This window comes from Ceratotherium simum, chromosome 36 (assembly GCF_057802395.1).
Source record: "Ceratotherium simum simum isolate JZ-2026a chromosome 36, ASM5780239v1, whole genome shotgun sequence".
NCBI classification, from domain to species: domain Eukaryota; kingdom Metazoa; phylum Chordata; class Mammalia; order Perissodactyla; family Rhinocerotidae; genus Ceratotherium; species Ceratotherium simum.
In genome coordinates, this window is record NC_141935.1 from 21,896,922 (window position 1) to 21,915,901 (window position 18,980).

Sequence of the window (18,980 nt, forward strand, 5' to 3'; positions counted from 1 at the left end):
TTTTTCTGTCTAGTCTTCATGTTTAATTTTTCCTTATAAACTTTAGAATCAGCTAAGTTCTAAATTTAAAAAAAAATCCTTATGCTATTTTTATTGGGATTGCATTAAATTTATAGACTAACTTAAAGGGAAGTGACATTTTTATGATGATGAATCTTTCTAGCCAAGAATATGGGCCACTTTTTTTTTTTTCTTCACTGAGGAAGATTTGCCCTGAGCTAACATCCGTTGCCAATCCTCCTCTTTTTTCTTTGCTGGAGGAAGATTAGCCTTGAGCTAACATCTGTGCCAATCTTCCTCTATTTTGTATGTGGGTCGCCGCCACAGCATTGCTGGTGAGTGGATTATGTCCACACCTGGGATCCGAACCTGCGAACCCAGGCCACCAAAGTGGAGCACATGGAACTCCAACCACTTGGCCATGAGGCCGGGCCAGCTGGGTCACTTTTTAAATGGGGTAAATGATTTCCTAAGCCTCTCCAGGCAGGATGGTGCCCTTGGAGTTAGTTTATAGGGATGAACAGCTGATGAAGGACAGACCACACTTGTCAGGGAAGTCTTAAACACCGCTGGAGATTAACGGCTTGTGTCAGAAGCTTTCTGTAATCCAATAAGGAAGCATAACCAAATCCCTCCCAGAAGAGGACCCTGATCTGTGAGTTGGAGGCAGTTGTCAGGATTCTAGAACTGGGAGTGGGTCGTGTACAGATGCCACCTTCAAGGAGCAGTGCCCTGCGGTCAAGGGAGATAGCTCAAGCCGAGCTCACAAAGGAGCCAGGGAAGAAGAAACACCCTTACCTTACTCTCCTTTCTTCCTCTGGTCTCCAGGGCTCCCCACTGGCCAAACCCCACCAGCAGTCAGAAGTCCTGGGAACCCATGTTTTCATCATTGAGGTCAGCTCTGGGGCAGAGAGCAGGGTTAGACTGGACATGGAGAGGCAACCAGAAGGTATCAGGTACTCACCTCCAGCTCACCAAACCCAAGCACTCAGGTTCCCAAGACAGTTTCTGAGATAAATGGAGTAAACAAGGATCAGAAGGTTATCAACAGGTAACCAAGTCTAGACAGACTTGGTACCTGGGCAGGAGAGCTAAAAGCACAGAAAAACTGGAAAACCCACCAGGAGAGGAAGGCAGGAGTTACGTGGTGCACTGTTCAGTGACAGTCCCCTGCGGGTCTGGCGGCCATCCCACCCTCACCTCTGCCAAAATTTCTTCTTGTGTGACTGGAGAGCAGAGCCCCCCAAAAAATGAGCATGAGGAAAAACATATTTGCTAAAATCTAGAATCTCTTATAGACACAGAATTTAAAAATCTATGACTACACACCCAGATCTTTCTTTTTCAAGCCCCATCCATGTGGCAACACTCCAGGAGAGCTCTTGGTCACTGGAAGGCACCCTGTAGGGCTTTCCTGCAGCTAAAAGCAGTTAGAACCATAAGCAGTTTGTAGCATTGGAATTAAACCGGTCATCCGGGCTGTCTTGAATTAGCCAGCCTGGTTTTGTCCAGATCAGGATGAGACTGACCCAAACTGGCTCTGTGGGCGGAGACTCTAGTGGCTTCTCCGACCAGGTCACCTCTGTGGGAGCAAATCACTGCAGGATTATGCAGAGGAGAATGTATGAAAACATAAGTCATTGTAGGGAAGGTGGATTCTGACCTCGATAGGGAGAACCGAGGATCTGAACCCTCAGCAGGGAGGGTGGGAACGAGTGAGGCTACATAACTGATGAGGCTGTATAACAGGTTTCCTTGTGGGGAGAAAACCCTTGTGAGGATCCGGGCCACCCAGGCAGAGCGAGCAGGAAGTTAGTAAAAGAACACTGTGCAGCCCAGACGCTGAAACATAATTGAGTCACCTCCCAAGGACAAAAGTCCCCAAGACAATATCCTGTGAATTAGGTGAATTTGAAATCAACACTTATTTGCAATGAGACCATTTTGGTTATACATTAAAAGCATGTGCTTTGCGCAGGCAGACCTGGCAGCCACTCAGGAGCTGGGACTTTTGGGTGAGCCACCCCACCTTCCTAAACCTCAGTTTCCCCAACTATGACAAGGAATTGAATTGTGACAGTGACAGTGTCACTACTTACCTTGAATTGTTTTGTGACAGTGAAATACAATAACTCGATGAGACGTATAAAGCATTTAGCACAGAGCTTAGCATATATACTAAGTCTCCATGGATGTAAACTATTATAATCATTGTTCAGATCTGGTCACTGAGAAAGTTTACATGAACAGATATTAAACAAATAAAAGAAATGGGCTGTTTCAGGGAACTTCCTGACTTAGTTAAAAATATTTTGCTGCTTGGGGTAAGGGAGAGAGTTAAGGAGTCAGAATTATAAAATAAGATTTCAAATGCTTCCACCGTATTAGAAATCAGGATGTTCTTCTAGTGGTCTCTAAGTCTCCTGCAACTCCAGAATTTGGAGAGCTGATGAGGAACTTTTCACATCTTTGACTGTAAAATGCAACTAACTCTAGTTTCATCTTGATTTTGCTGTGATGTTAGTGCTTTGGTCTTGGCTGTGGGATGGCAGGCCATCCTCCTGTCACTGAGTTACATTGCGTTGAATAGGTGACATGTTTTAATATTTCATGAGCCAATGGGTATTAGGGTATGAAAATGCAATATAGGATTTAAGGAAGCTGACATCTTGTTACCCCTTAGTTTTAAATTTGGCCGGCCTGGTGGCATAGTGGTTAAGTTTGCACGCTCTGCTTCGGCGGCCTGAGGTTTGCGGTTCGGATCCCGGGTGCGGACCTACAGAACTCTTCAAGCCAGGCTGTGGTGGCGTCCCACATACAAAATGGAGGAAGATTGGCACAGATGTTAGCTCAGGGACAGTCTTCCTCACCAAAAAAGAAAAAAAAATTTTAATCGCAATTGGATATTCCTAGTTGGGTCTCTCCTTTGTTAAAGGAATCAGATACTCTTAACCAGAAGAAATCTCTAGCAGGGTATGGTTTTTAAACAAAACCCAGGATTTGGATTCAGAGGATTTGCATGTGAGACCTGCCAATGATCTAGTAGATAGACCTCCTGAGCTTTAATTTCTTCATCCCCAAAAGGTGATGATGACAAGGATAATCACCTCATAAAATTTCTGCGAGGATCAAATAAAATGTGTAACATGTTCTTTCTAAACTGCAAAATATTATACAAAATGCTAGATACTTGTTAGGTTTTTTTAATTCTTGCTGGTGGAAAGAGCATAGACCAGAAGTCGAGTGTCTAGGTTCTGGTCCCTGCTCTGCCCCTTCCAGGACATGTGACCTCAAGCAAGTCACTTAATCTCTTAAAGCCACAGTTTCGTCATCTAGGAAACATTCTAGGATTATGAATCCTTTGAGAGGAAACAAGTTAGATTGGAATAAAGCAATTTTCTCCAAAGGGCAGGGGGAGGTGAGGCGTTGCTCCCCCCATGAGGTGACCAGGAGAAATGCTTCTGAGACATGAAGGAAGAAAACTGGAATCCACGAAGCACAGCCACTGATTTCTGGGATGTGGCAAGAGCACGCAAGCCTGGTGCTGAGCGGTAATCTGAGACAGGTGTGCAGTCAGCACTGCCCTAGATGTCTGACCCACAAAAATATAGTTGGTGCCACTACCTGAAGCCAGTCCTTCCTGCATTCGGTCATTGTCCCATGAATAGCAGCACAGTCAGCCGTGACCTCTGAGACTACAAAAGCAATTGACTGGTCCTGCAGACACACACTTGTGTGAGGCCTACACACATGCATTATGGAAAAGCATCGACTCTTGGTACCAAGGGAAACAGAACACGGAGGACGTTAAGATGGCCACTCCCGAGTCAGACAGACCCGGGCAGCTCTTCTGAGGATGCTCAGGGATTTGATTTCACGACTTCCATCGCTGGAATCCCTACATTTGGGCCCACTTTGTCCATCTGCCTTTCTGCCTCCATGTGTTGGTGGACCCAAATCCAAGCGCTTTGCAAGATTCCTAGAAAATCTCAAATAAGCTCAAGAAAAATAAGAATCACTGGCATCTCCAGGTTGCCAAAGAAGGACTAAAGTCATGAGAAGACCCGAGGTTAGAGGAAGAGGAATGGATTGAAAAGGAGGACTTGTGACCCCAGGAACAGCTGAATTTGTCCTCCAGGATGGACAGGATGATAAGTTCCAGTGGGAGAGTGGCAGATGCTCAGAAAAGGCCTGAAGGTCATTAGTTTAACTGATCGCCTGGTCCACCAGGAGGCATGTGAGATCAGGTGGGGAAAGCCCCTCTAGGTAGATTTCTGTCCCCACCAATCAATGGGTCCTTGGCTCCTTCCCAATAGCCAGAGCTAAAAACTCTCACTGCCAAATTTCTCTGCAAGCTCCTTATTCTCAACATGTCAAAGAGTCTCTAGTTTGGTTTATATAAAGGCCTAGTTGACCCAAAAGGTTGTCTCTGAGATCTGACAGAAACTCCGTACCTTTTAAACTCTTATTTGTACTGTTGGTGGTGCACTTAATCTCCTAAGCCTTGTTATCGTCAGCTCTAACATAGAGATGGTAATAGTACTATCCTCATAGAGCTGTTGTGAGAAATAAACAAGATAATGAAACTGAAGCTCTTAGAACAGTGGCTGGCACAGAGGAAGGGCTCAATAAATAATGGCTGTTGCCCAAGTTCTCCTACTAGTCAAGTAGCAGGACCTTGTAGTCCAGCATAATGGGTAAGGAAACAGGCAAGTTATCAGTTCATGTAACTGAGAAGTCCAAGGCAGGTCTGGCTTCAGGTACAGCTTGATCCAGGGACTCAAGTGATGACACCAAGAGCTGGTTTCTCTCTCTCCATCTCGCAGCCCCTCTTCCTCTGAGTTGGGTCCATTCTCAGACAGGCTGGTCCTCCCACAGAGGCCAGATGGCTTCAGCAGCAGCAGACCATCCATCATTATAGAGTCAATGCAGTAGAAAAGGACACCTGTCCGCTCTCACCAAAGCCCCAGTAAAGGTCTCATGGCACCTCCTCGGCTCTAGCTGGGCCACAGCACGTTCCCCGAGCCAACCACTGAAGCCAGGGGAGTGCTCTGCCTAGATTGCCCAAGGCCCACCTCTGGAACTGGGGGCAGGTCAGCACTACTGAAACCACAGGTTGAGAACGCAGGAAGGCTGGTTTCTCAGAGGGACGTCGGTCTTACCAGGAAGAGAGCAAACGGCTGCTCAGTGGAAAACTACAGGTGAATACACAGCACCACAGCACCCACCCAGTTGAAGGAGCCAAAGGATTTGTTTAACTTCCTTTGGTTACTGCCTAATTAGGGAGGGACATATCTCCACCTCCTACAGAGTTGTCACTAGCATATATAAAGAGCTATACACATCATTTCTAAATGTTACAGGGCAATCTAATTCAAAGACTATCGACCAGAATGCAAAGAACTTCAGTAACATTGTTAATAGACCTGCCAATTGGTAAAAATGAATCCAGCAATTAAACTCATCTGAGGCTATTTCCTATTATTGTCATGGGAAATTGTAGGAAAGTGCACATTCCATAGGAATGCAGTAAACTTCCTCCTCCTCTCCCCAGAGCCCCCTCAGTCGGGACTCTGCATTTGGTGGTAAACGTGACTCCTCCCCGCAGACCATCATGTGCTGTTGCTGGCACAGCTCGCTTCTAACCACGTGGAATGGTCCTGGTGCTTGCCAGGCCGAGCACCTACCACGGGCGCCAAGTGGGTGTGCGTGCTTTACACACGTGCTCACACAGTTATCCACGTGTCACGGAGGAGGAGGCTCGGGGAGGAGCCAGGCTGCCTGACCAGCTGCCCATCTGATGTCCCCATCCTTGTCCCCCTTCCCATGGTGCCCACACACATCCCAGAAGCGACCTGTGTTCATATGTCCCCGCCCATCCTCAGAGGAGACAGCCCAGCCCTATGCACCTCCTCCCCTGACTCCTGCCTCTTGATCTGCACCGCTGGGTCCTTCTGCCGTCGGACTGCCTGCCGGTCTCTTGCCTTGCCTCTGCACCCGTCTCTCCAGGAGAAGATGCACAACATTCCATCACTTCCATCTATCGCTGCATTTTCCTCCTCGCACTCAAACTCGCCTTTAAACTCTCTGTTCTCAGAAGCTTCTGCTGCCGAGGTGGATTCTCCCTCCGCAGATGCTCCCTGCTGCGCCCCCGGGGTACCAGGCATGGGACCAGGCTGTGAGGATGCAGTCCAGCTCTCGCAGAGTTCTGGGTCTTTCAGAGAATGAATTGTCCCATCTCCACACAACCATTCTCACGACAAAAACATTTCTCACTCAGCGTTCCCTGCAAAGCATCACCCCGACCCTCCTCCTGCCCCTCACGTGAGGCCCGTCTGAAGCATCGCTCTGTCTGTGCGCAGCTCCTCGTAGGCGTCAAGCTCCCAGAGGCGGGGACAGATGTTTACTCTCCTCCCGGCTTGAGACCGCTCTGATGGGAGCTCTGGGCCCTGTGTTCACAGGTGACTGCTGGCTGCTGGCAGCCATCGCCTCCCTCACCTTGAATGAGGAGATCCTGGCTCGAGTCGTCCCCCTGGACCAGAGCTTCCAGGAGAACTATGCAGGGATCTTCCGCTTCCAGGTAACTTAGTGGTTGGCTCAAGCTTCTCCTCAGCAGGTCCTGGGGGCTAGGAGTGGGTCCTGGGGGCTAGGAACAGCTCCTGGGGGCTAGGAGCGTGTCCTGGGGGCTAGGAGCGGGTCCTGGGGGCTAGGAACAGCTCCTGGGGGCTGGGAGCGGGTCCTGGGGGCTAGGAACAGCTCCTGGGAGCTAGGAACATGTCCTGGGGACTAGGAGCGGGTCCTGGGAGCTAGAAACAGATCCTGGGGGCTCGGAGCAGGTCCTGGGGACTAGGAGCGGGTACTGGGGGCTAGAAGCAGGTCCTCGAAGCTAGGAACAGGTCCTGGAAGCTAGGAACAGGGCCTGGGGCCTAGGAACGGGCCCCGGGGGCTAGGAGTGGGTCCCGGGGGCTGGGAGTGGGTCCCAGGGGCTGGGAGCGGGTCCTGGGGGCTAGAAATAGGTTATGGGGGCTAGGAGCATGTCCCCAAGTTTGGCCAAGTCATCAGTCCCCCCTGTTTACAGACTCCTATGACCAATGCTGTTCTCCACAGGACACTGAGAGACAGCAGGAAGCTCCCTGGCCTGCCTCTGACAGGGGACCCTTTGAGGACAGCAGAGGGGGCCCTCTTGGGACATGCAAGGAGGGAGGTAGATCACAGTGCTTAGGAAATAATTTCCAAGTTTAAACTTATTTGAGATCTGTGACAAAATGTTAAGGTACTCTTCACCCTCCTCCTTTTATGCTGGTAACTGAGAAATAATATTTTAAAAAGCATAAAGTGCAGAGCAGAATGCTCGAGAAATGGGTGTAGATTTGGAGGGAAGGACAAGCAGTTCTGTCCTCGGTTTCTGAGTGAAAACTTGCCTGCAGGAGGAGAGTTAGAAGGAACATCTCCTCCCAGGATGGGCTCATGAAACCTACACCAAACACTTCGACCCTGGGTGACCCCCCCACCACCACCACCTAATAAATGGTTTTGTAGGGGAAGAAAGGCAGGAGGGAGCCAGATGCGGCTGAGGCTCAGGGATCCCCATGCTGCCGCCGGCTCCTCCTCCAGCCCACCCCACCTCACCCCTTCCCTCCCCTGTCCCCCAGTTCTGGCAGTACGGCGAGTGGGTGGAGGTGGTCGTGGACGACAGGCTGCCCACCAAGGACGGGGAGCTGCTCTTCGTGCATTCGGCAGAGGGGAGCGAGTTCTGGAGCGCGCTGCTGGAGAAGGCATACGCCAAGTAAGTGACCGTGCCCTTCCCTCCGACAGCCTGCCCCCACTGCCCTGGATGCTGGAAAGAAACAGGAACTACTCAAGGACGACGTTGAGCAGAAGTCTTATTCTATGGAAGGACTACTTTGGCCAAAATTGGGCTCTCAATTCAAAGAGATAATGCATGCATCATGTGGTGCCTGGCCACATTATGCGCTGATCAATGACAGCTATTGCCATTTTCAGCCAAAAGCCCAGGAACAAGTTATGGTACTGAGTGTGCTGGCCTCGAGAAGGACCTCTACTTCCTTGGCAGGTCCTTGGCGGGTCATGTTACATTTTTGTCAGCTAAATACAGCAACGAGTTTTTGCCAGTGGGCAAAACTATCCATTGCAGAGGGATGAAAATTATGGAAATTTGCCCAGAGTATATGGTGTCTCTGATTAGAGACGGTTTCCCATACTCCTCCCAGCTGTGTCCCACCCAAGTGGTCCAGAGTGGACCTTGTCCAGCGCCCAGCACTGCCCATTTTCAGAGGGAAGGCCCACGTCAGCCCCCCTCCAGAATGGCCTCATCCTGGCCATGCTGCCTGGGCTCCCTGTGTGAAAGTGACCGGCTCTAAGGCCTCAGAGGATTTCTGTTCCTTACAGCTCCTGCCAGGGAGGTGGCTGAGATTCACATACCCAGCCCTGGGAATCTGGGGCCTGAGAGCCACTTCTAAGTCACATGCTCAAATAGTAGAGAAGCCACAGGATGCCCACATTGGCAGTAATAAGCGCCCCCAACACAGTGCGCACTGTGCAGGGAACTGCTTTCATTATTGAATTGTTGTCTTTTTCAAAGTTGTAAATGCCCAACAGCTAACTAGCAGACCTCCCCTTTCCTGTTAGGATGTAGGGAGAAGCAGTACAAGAGGTTGGATGAGATAATCACCTAGGTCCTTCCAACCTTAAGGTTCTGTGAGATTTTCAACAAACTTCACAAAGTACTCAGGAAATGGTAACCATGGAGGTGGTTCCATGGGCACCGTGAGTTGGAGACAAAGCCAAGGAGAATCTGAGCAGAGGGTCCCTGAAGTGTCCAACAAAGAAAGCATTAAGAGGGGACACTTGGAGAGGCAGCAGCATCAGCACCAGGTGGCTGCAGCATCGGTCTATTCCCTCCTGCAGGATCAATGGGTGTTATGAAGCACTCTCGGGGGGCGCCACCACCGAGGGCTTCGAGGACTTCACCGGAGGCATCGCTGAGTGGTACGAGTTGAGGAAGGCCCCTTCCAACCTGTTCAAGATCATCCAGAAGGCACTGCAGAAAGGCTCTCTCCTTGGCTGCTCCATCGATGTAAGTCCAGGCCTCCCTCCCTAATCCCCCCCAACCCCCGGGTCTGCTGTAGCTGAGATGAGCCTCCAATGGTGCCCAAGGCAGCCCCTTAGCCCATCCCTTGTCCACATATTGTGCATCACCTGGGACCCAGGGGTTGCTAGGCAACAGACAGACTATCTGGGGTACAAGTGATGGGGTTGATGGTGCCTCCAGCCCTTCCCTGTCCAGGCCACTTCCCACCCTCAGCATCTTGTGAATCACAACCCCAGACCACAGGTGCCCTGAGAGCCCCCTGCCCTCTGCTGGTCCAGAGGGAAGGACCACTCCGGACACTTCCCCCAAGGGCAGGGCCTCTGCCTGGAGCCCAACAGCCCTCCCCTTCACTGTTGCAGGGTTAATGGGCCTGTGGGAAGACTTCAGAAGGCGTGGGAAGGAACCATTTCCTCATACTACCCTTCCTGGCAAACCTCACCAGGGGGAGGGAGGTGGGCACGATGTTCTGTCCCCAAGGAGCCTCCAGGCAAAGGCTGTGCCCACTCCTGAGCCCTGTCCTATCCACGACCTTGTACCTGTGGGACGGAGATAAGAAGCCCTGGTCTTGGGGCCAAAATCTCCATCCAACTCCAGGCAGGGATTCTCAGACTTTCTACTCACAGCCCTTCTTCCCATTTGCCAAGATGAAAATAACAGCTTTCATCAGAATAGAGGGGAGAAAGAGTGACTTTGAGGAAGTTCTAATAGAATAGGAGCAAATTCTGAGCTCATGCCGGAAACACAGAACTGTCATAGTGTAAACAGCAGCTGGGCTCGGCCGGGCCAGACCTTGGAGCATGCGGGGACTCGGCGCATCTGGGCCACCCGATGCTGTCCAGGAGGGTCTGTCCTGAGCCCGGCGCCCACCAGCCTTCTCTCCATGGCATGCCCTTTCCTGCCCTCCTCAGCCTGCAGAAATAAGTGTGTACCGTGCACACTTAATGCTGGTGCTCACTCTCCCAGAGCGCTGCATTTCGACTTCTCTCTGGTTGTAAATGGCGGTTCAGCCTCTGAAAGCCACAGTTGGAGGTCCTCGAGGTGCAGAAGCAAAGCTGTGCACCCTCCCCGCCCGGGACAAGGCCCCTGCAGTTGTGTGCCCTGGTCCCGGGTCATGGCTGGGCTCTGGCATCTGTGGCATTTGTTGTAGGACTGGAGTGAGTGAGGGAGGGAGGGAAACAAGATGTAGCAGCTTGGCCTGATTCTTCCCGTATTTCCAGATCACCAGCGCTGCAGACTCGGAGGCCATCACATTCCAGAAGCTGGTGAAGGGGCATGCGTACTCCGTCACCGGAGCCGAGGAGGTAACGCCCAGCAGGGATTTCTCTCAGGCACATTATTGCTTGTGACGGCCCAGGGCGGGGCCCCGTGCTCCCACAGTTGCTTCCAAACAGTCCTGCGTTCCTGAAGTTCAGACGGGATTCATCTGGCTGTCCCTTCCCAAGCGCGCGCTGCCCTCTGGTGGCCGCAGGGGCCCGCGCCAGGCGCTCTGATTTCACTTAGTTCTGCAATTACCTTAGTCTTCTGGACCAGCTAAAAGCAATAAAACAATACTTTGCATCTGTAGAGTGTTTTATGCTCTTTAAAGTGCTTTCACATTTGATCTCACAAAAGCATTAGTGCCCAAATTACTGTTCAAATCTGACTCTGCCTCTGCCAGCTGTGTGGCCTGGGCAAGTTACTTAACCTCTCTGCCCCCTAGTTTCTTCATCTTTAAAGTAGAAATAATAATAATATCCATTGTAAGGTTGTTGTGGTGATTCAAGCAGGTTAATATAGGTAAAGTACTCAGACCATGCCTGACACATTGTATCTAAGTGTGTAGCTATGCTTGCTGTTGTTACTGTTATTATTATTATAAATATTATTAAGCAGCCCAAGTTCACTGTTAATCTCAAAACTCAGACTGGACCCCAGGTCTTCTGATATGTCCAGTGGTTCATCGGGTTGTTTTTTTTTTTTTTACCTTGAATTTTTGTTTTATTCTCCCATACATACATACACATCTTTTTATTTTGAAAAATGTCGTCTACAGAAAAGTTGAAAGAATAGTGTAATAAACACAAATGCTATTGCTCTAGCATTTGTAGATTCAATGATTGTTAACATTTTGCCACATCTATTTTGTTTCTCTGGGTGTGCATACTTTTTTTCTGAGCCATTTGAAAGTCATTTGTAGATGTCATGACATGTCAATTCTTACTACTGTCCAGTACTAGTGTCATGCCCAAGAAAATACACATTAATTCAATAACATCATCTAATATAGAGTCCATATTTACATTTTCTCAATTGCCCCAAAATATCCTTTATAGCGCCCACCCCCCCATCCCAGATTCAATCATGATCATGCTCTGCATTTGCTGGTTATCACCAGTGTTCATTCAACAGGTGGGGAAGCTGCCTGGGACAAAAGTGCCCCCTATTATAGTCAGACTGAGGTTCAGAGTTAATGTGCCAGTGCAGAGTCTAGAATAAGTGCATTTGTGCCTTGGGGTTGAAGAGCCCGGGTCCTCCAAGGGCCGGATCCTGGGAGCTGTCAAGCTGGGCAGCAGCAAGGGGTCTAGGGGTCAAGCCCTCTCCCCTTTGTGACCCCCTTATAACATGGACTCAATCCCCCACGCTCATGGATAAGGGGGCTTTGGGCCCGAGAACCTCCGGGCCTGGCTTGTGCTCAACATCTCCCTCCTCTTCTTCACACAATCCTCCCTCAGGTTGAAAGCAACGGAAGCCTGCAGAAGCTGATCCGCATCCGAAATCCCTGGGGAGAGGTGGAGTGGACCGGGAGGTGGAATGACAAGTGAGGAGGGCACAGGCTGGGGGTCCTGGCGGGGGTGTGCATTCTGCCTGGGAGGCTCTGGGGAAATGAGGAGAGAGGAAGGCTCGGTGGCTGTGCTGAGGAATAAAGCCCCAAGAGCACAGGACACACAGAGTGGGACCCCTGGGGCAGGTGGCCCTCTGAGACTTAACCAGCACAGTCTAGCAGTCTGGGTGCCTGTTCACAAGGCCCAGGGCTCCGGGGATGCTCATTCCTTTCATCACCATGTGGTTCATCCCTTCCCTAGCTCAGAGTCACCTGCTATTGGACCGTCAGGGGGAAAAATACACCCTCCTGCCCCCAAGCAGTGTTCTAGTCCAAGGATGTAAACTGTGCCTAAGACCAGAGAGGCGTCCTTCTGTTGATTTCCGGAGCTTCCTGGTAGGCTAGTCATACCTTTGACTATTTAGGGTAAAATGTCCCGTGAGCCCCTCTGGTGGTCTTCCTCCTGCTCCCCCACAGCCCAGCACCTACAGCTCTTCTGCCTTTTTCCCTGGCCTGCTCCCGGGCAACCTCAGTCCTGACAGAGAGACACCAGCCAGGGCCTCCAGGTCAGCTACTGAGCCCAAGATGAGTGCTCCTCATCAGATTTTCAGTTGCCCCTTAAAATTGCTGCCAGGCCCATCTCATTTGGGCCACTGAGGCTATGTCATCCCCCTCTGATGGGCTGTGTTCATTTTCTGGACCCTTCCTTGCCACCATCTTCCAGGTTAATGCATCCTCTTACTTTGCTCCCCTGCAGCTCTTAGCCACATGTGCATTACTTACTGGGGTCCGGGCCCTTAGGGGTGAGAGAGTCTGTCCCTGGTCCTCAACTTTGGGGAGCCTTGGGGAGAAGTCATCGCCCTACACTCCTTTCTAATGCCTCTCCCATTCCTTGCTTTCCCAGCTGCCCAAACTGGAATACTGTCGACCCAGAGGTGAGGGAAAGGCTGACCAGACGGCATGAAGATGGAGAGTTCTGGTAAGATTACTAGAGGCTTCAGGGAAAGAGGGTCTGCCCCAGTGATCTTTCCTAGGAAACTAGTGAGATTATCACGTGGAGGGCACAGGGGCATGGGATCCTGGCTTTGTCATTGTTTTAAATTCCCTGTAAGACCCTGAACAAAAAAATTCCTAAACCTCTTCAATTTGTCCATCTCAACAATGGGGTTTAAAAGCTGAGTGGCTTCACAGAGAAGGCCAGGAGGAATTCCTGCAATGATGTTCAGATCCCAAGAGAAAACGGGGAAGCTGGAGCCTTTCTCCCACCCAGTTCCTGGAGATTCATCCCGTCGCCTTAAGAAAGGGTCCGTTAGAGAGCAGCGATGGACCCACGCTGTGTGTGTCTGTGCCACTCTGAGACCACCCACATTGGACACTACTTGTAGTTTACCAAATGAGTGCGCGTAGGGTGTCTCATTTGATACTCATGGCTTCCGTTTTTACAGATGAGAGTTCTGAGCTTCAGACAAGTTTAAGTAACTTGTTCAAAGCCACCCAGCTAGAAAGTGGCAGCACCAGGACTCTGACTGTGGGCCTGGTGGCCATTTGGCCCCGAGGTGCTGTCTCCTGGCCGCTCTGCCTGTCCTGACTGGCTGCTAGTCTGGCCAGGGCGGAAGGTCAAGGCTTCTCAGTGGGTCTCTTGTAACCTGGCTGCCTGCGTCCCTGCTTCCTCCAGGATGTCTTTCAGCGACTTCCTGAGGCACTATTCTCGCCTGGAGATCTGCAACCTGACCCCCGACACCCTCACCTGCGATTCCTACAAGAAGTGGAAACTCACCAAGATGGATGGGAACTGGAGGCGGGGCTCCACGGCCGGAGGCTGCAGGAACTACCCGAGTAAGGCTGCTGCCACGCGGGGCCACGAGGGGCCACGGCACCCCCACCCTACCCTGCTGTGCTACACCCAGCCCGGCAGCCCCTGCCCCCCGGGACCCTCTCCTTCCTTCTCCCTGAGTCTCCATCTCAGTACTCATCTCTGTCCTCTCAGCCCCATCACCTTCTGCATCACTTGCCTCCCTACCCAGGCAGAACCCGAGACTGGCCATTTCTGTGATGTCTCCTCCAGGCCTTAGATTCCCAGAACCGTGGCCTTCCACCATATGCGCTGAGGCAGCGCTCCATCCCACTTCAGGCCTGTGGGCTGCTTTACCCACCCTCAGCTGGGGGAGACTCGCCCTGCAGGGGAAGCTCCCCGACTGGGCCTCTGCATACACAGGCCTTGGTTGTTGCCAGGCAACCATCTCCTGCCCCCATTTCACTCAGCAAATGGTGACTGGGCCCTGGTCAGATGAGATAGGGTTTCTCCTCTGGTCCATCCTTCATTGATTCCCCCTAGCTCTTCTGCCTTGATGGCCCAGTCCTCCCCTCCCCTCGCCCCCCCAGAAATTGTCTAATCATAATGACATCCACCAATTATGGAACACACATTGGGCAGAGAGAGAGGGCAAATGGTATATTTTATATATATATATGTATATATATATATATGAAATTCTTTTTCATCTTTGCAACAAATTTCTAAGGCAGTTACTTTATTATCGTCTCCATCTCTAAGATGAGGGGACTGAGGCCTGGAGAGGTTAAGTGACTTGCCCAAAGCTGCACAGCTTTCCAGGATTTGAATCCAGGCAATCTGACTATGGAGTCAGTGTTTAAGTGCTATGGAGGCAGGTCCCCATCATATATCAAGTCTTTGTTACAGATGAGGAGACTGTGGCTCCAAGGGGCATACCTGGGCCACAGAGCAAGTAGTCAGACTGGGACTAGCTGACTGGTCCTCTAGCTCTGGTGCTTTTAATCCTTCACCTCAAGTATGCCACCACCAAGTGGCGGTTCCAGAGGTGCTGGGAAGGCCCTCTGCCCCAGACAAAAATATCTTTCTTACCCACTAGATGAGGGATCAGCAAACTTCAAAAGGGCCAGATAGTAAATACTTTTGGCTTTGTGGGCCATTCCATCTCCATGGCAACTACTCAACTCCACTGCTGTAGCCCAAAGGCAGCCATACTTAAATGAATGGATGTGGCTGTGTCCCAATAAAACTTTATTTACAAAAACAGGCAGCCAGCAGCCCACAGAGCTGTAGTTTGCCAACCCCCGCACTAGATGATGCCTTTATTTCCACAGTTAGAATTTTATCCCATTAGGTAAAGGGAGGCAATCGACCTAATTATCCTTAAACACGAATGAACCTCAGATCTTTCCTGTAAATGGGTTTTAGAAGTGGGGAGGGCAGAGATACCACAGGAGTGGGCAAGGGGACAGGCCCAGGAGGATGAGGGACACAGAACAAGAGGCTGAAATTATGCACAGGCTGTTCCTGGCTTTGGGTTCACTGAGGGGGTGCGGAAGCCAGTCCCACGTCTCCTCAGCCAGGCGCATGTCTGACCTCCTCATTAGAGCCTGGTGAGGGGAAGACTCCACAAGGGGGTGCCACAACTCTAAACACCTGTTCCAGGGTGACAAAAACAATCCCCAGGCAAGCCAGCCTGTGGGCAAGTGAGAGAACTGCAAGGGGAAGCTTCTAATTTAGGTCCCATGAGGTTCAGACAAGTGCAGGCCGTCCTCTCCCCACGGCTCACCATCACCCGTTCCCACCCCACGGGCTGCTAACCCTGGTTCCTCTGCCCCACCATCTCCCTCATCTTCCTCCCTCTCGCAGCAACCTCCCTCCCCCGAGACCAGGGCTCGCCTCTGAGCTCCTCCTCCCCCAGGCACACCTGCTCAGGGCCGGGCTCCTGTGTCCCGGGTGACTGACCCCGGCTCCTCTCTGGCCACAGATACCTTCTGGATGAACCCTCAGTACCTGATCAAGCTGGAGGAGGAGGATGAGGACCAGGAGGACGGGGAGAGCGGCTGCACCTTCCTGGTGGGCCTCATCCAGAAGCACCGGCGGCGCCAGAGGAAGATGGGCGAGGACATGCACACCATTGGCTTTGGCATCTATGAGGTGTGGGGGGGACAGGCGTGGAGGCCCCCGTCCCCTCCTCCTCTGCTCGTCCCAGCCCCTGCGAGGAAGGCCAAGCCCAGAAGCAGAACTGGAGATGGGACCCCAGACAGGGAGCTTGGCCGAGGAAAAGCAAAGCCGCAGGCCCTGCCAGTCGTAGAAGACTCACTGGGAGGTCCCTGTAGCTGGTCTGTGTCACTGGGAAGTTCCCCCCGCATCCAGCTTCCTGGAAGTCCCACTCTTTCAAATGGCCTCCCTGTCCCTCCGCACACCCCCCAGGCCTGGCACTCGGGTTGGCCCGCCAACTCCAAAGATCAGAGGAGACTTAAGCTGAGAACAGAGTGCACTGGCCCCCACCAGAAAATATTGTCAGGGCAGGAAGTGAGCCAGCGGTCCAGCTGGTCAGAGCCCAGCAGAGGTTGGCCTGGAAGGTGGAGAGCTCGGGACAGGGGCACAACTGTCATTATGCTCCCACCAGGGCTGGCTGGAGCCGTGTCCCCACACAGGCCCTCTCACTGCCCACATGTCCTTTCTCTCCATACGAAATGAAAGAAAAGCCCAGCTCAGCCACAGTCAGAGGGCTGCCGCATTATTGCCGCCTCTCCCCTCTCGGGCTGGGGCAGGGGGAACTGAGCCGGCATGCTGGGCCCCTGTACCCTCCCCACTCCTTTCTGTAGCACAGAAAAGAGCTGCTCACGGCCCTGGGTTAGCAGGGGGGAAAAGGGGAGCAAGGAAGACTTCAGGGCAGGTGAAGTGGGGTGTACTTTGGTTTGATGGGTGGAACCCAGTGACGTGCTAGAGCCAGCCCCAAAAGCTGAATGGGCCGTCGCTTCCCGGCCCCACTTTCAGTGAGGTCACATTGGCAGCCTCCCATGCTGGGGAGGATGGAGTATTTGCACCTTAGAAATTAGCAGATACCATAAATCAGGGCTCCCACCCTCCCCTGAGAGCTGGTTTCCCAGCACACCACTGGTAGGGGTCAGAAAGGGTGTCGGGAGAGGGCTCTCTCTGCTCGCTCGTCACTGGCAATGTGGCCATCACCAATGGGACACTGATCTACCTGTTCACTCACCAAGAAATGGAGTTGTGCCAACACCAGCAGTTCTAAAAACGCAGACAACTCCAAGCCCCTCAGTCTTTGAAATAGGAGGTGAGAACTTCAGATCTCAAAATAGCTTCAAGGAAAATGCAGGCTGAATTGTGACACAGCCCACCCCCACCCCACTGCCTCATGGGCTTTCAGAGCTGGCAAGGGCCCCGGTGATCATTTGGGCCCATTTTAGAGATTAGGAAACTGAGGCCTAAGAGGGGAAGTGACTTGCCCAAGGAAATACAGGCTGGATGTGGCCGACAGAAGCCTGGAATTGACGCCTGCTGTCTCCTTGCCCAGGGTGCACCCGCCCTGCTCTCCCTGAGTGGAAGGCCGGGTGTGGGCATTGCCACAGCTGGCTGGGTGACCTTAGACAAGTCACTTCACAGCTCTGAGCCTGGGTTTTATGCTCTATAAATTAGGAACAGTGCTAAGGGCTCATCCACGTTATTGGGTCATAAGAAGATTTTAACCATGGGAATGCTTTGAGTTCCTTGGAAAACAATTGCAATATTGACTTAGTTAGAAAGCTACAGAGAAAGCGGGTAGCAAAGGAGACGGCCACAGTGATGGCATTTCCAGATGCAGCTTTCCCGGAGTCTGAGTTAAGCGTGCTCTCCTTTGTCTTGCAGGTTCCGGAGGAGGTACGTCTGGCCTGCGTCAGCCCCGTCCCCAGGGGCTCAGGTTCACCACCAAGAAAAAGGCATAGACTGCGGGCCCCGAGGTCTTCTGAAGCCTGGCTGGGGGCTGGGGCTGTGAAGGATGAGTCCCCGCTTCCTCTGGGGCCCTGGTGAGGTTGCTCAGGTCCTAGACCCTGCTGGTCTGAGCTCGGAGTGAGGTGTCACAGGCAGTCCCCATGGGGCTGGCTGGCTCCCCATGACCCGGTAGAGCCTGTGCGTGGGTTAGTTCTGGGTGGGCGATCTGAGGTCCTGGGACCGCAGGAGGCTCTTCACGGAGTCCTGCAGCGCTCTTGAAACAGGCCTGAAGGGAGAAGAGGAACCCTGCAGATTGTATTATAAGATGATGTGAAAGCACCCAAAGAGGCCTGGCCCCAATTCCCAGCTCTGTCATTTGCAGGCTGTGTGACCTTAGACAAGTTACACATCCTCTCTGGACTTCAGTTTCTTTTTCAGTAAAACTGGCAACCATCCGCCTTGCCGGACCGTGGTAGGGATGAATTGAATTACTCGAGAGCGCTTAGTAGGCCCACAGTTAGCATTAACTGATATGAGATGCACAGTAGCGGTGCGGGTCTGTAAAGGCCACAGTTATTCCAGGGGACACACGGGGCGCTCTGACTCCCCAGCAACACACCTCTGTCAGGCTGACCACACCTGGGTTTAGAAGCGGGGCCCCCTTCTCGGCCCCGACCCTGTCTTTGCTTTCGTTAGTGTGTCGTCCACCACGTAGAACTAGCCGATTCCTGCCGCGTGCTCTGCAGACATCCCCGAGGGTCGCTTAGAGGAAGGCCGAGCACCTCCACGTGGAGAGAGGGGGTGTCTCTGCAGGCAGAGTCGGGTGATTGTGGCGCCCCCTGCCCCAATCTGCCTGTGCCTCTGACATCCTCAGCGGGCGTTTGTTGCTCTCGGTAGAAAGTTTCCTTTTTCTCTAAAACGATCCAGACTTTGTTGCTGCGATCCTTTTATCTGGATGAGTGGAAGTGACGTGGATTTGGAGCCCCCCTGCCCTCTACTCCCACTTGTCTCTGTTTACTCCTCAGTTAAATGGACAGACCAACGTCCACCTCAGCAAAAACTTCTTCCTGACGCACAGAGCCAGGGAGCGGTCGGACACCTTCATCAACCTGCGAGAGGTGCTCAACCGCTTCAAGCTGCCCCCGGGCGAGTACATCCTCGTGCCATCCACCTTTGAGCCCCACAAGGATGGGGACTTCTGCATCCGGGTCTTTTCTGAAAAGAAAGCTGACTACCAGTAGGTCGCTTTGCCCCTTCTTTCCCCGCCTCCCCTTCTTCCTATCACTGGCCTGTTCCCGGCCCAGGCAGAGCTCTTTACTCCTCTGAACGTCAGTTTC

General features: G+C 52.1%; 1 protein-coding gene across 1 annotated transcript in view; it reads left to right on the forward strand.

Annotated features, from left to right (window-relative positions):
- The window catches only part of CAPN2 (calpain 2), a 57,410-nt gene that overhangs the window by 25,253 nt on the left and 13,177 nt on the right, over window positions 1-18,980 (forward strand). The window contains exons 3-12 of the mRNA XM_004439539.3: window positions 6,462-6,580; window positions 7,653-7,786; window positions 8,929-9,097; window positions 10,330-10,413; window positions 11,824-11,909; window positions 12,817-12,891; window positions 13,588-13,748; window positions 15,692-15,861; window positions 17,581-17,592; window positions 18,669-18,880. Coding sequence (XP_004439596.1) covers window positions 6,462-6,580; window positions 7,653-7,786; window positions 8,929-9,097; window positions 10,330-10,413; window positions 11,824-11,909; window positions 12,817-12,891; window positions 13,588-13,748; window positions 15,692-15,861; window positions 17,581-17,592; window positions 18,669-18,880 — 1,222 coding nt within the window. The remainder of the gene's footprint in view (window positions 1-6,461; window positions 6,581-7,652; window positions 7,787-8,928; window positions 9,098-10,329; window positions 10,414-11,823; window positions 11,910-12,816; window positions 12,892-13,587; window positions 13,749-15,691; window positions 15,862-17,580; window positions 17,593-18,668; window positions 18,881-18,980) is intronic.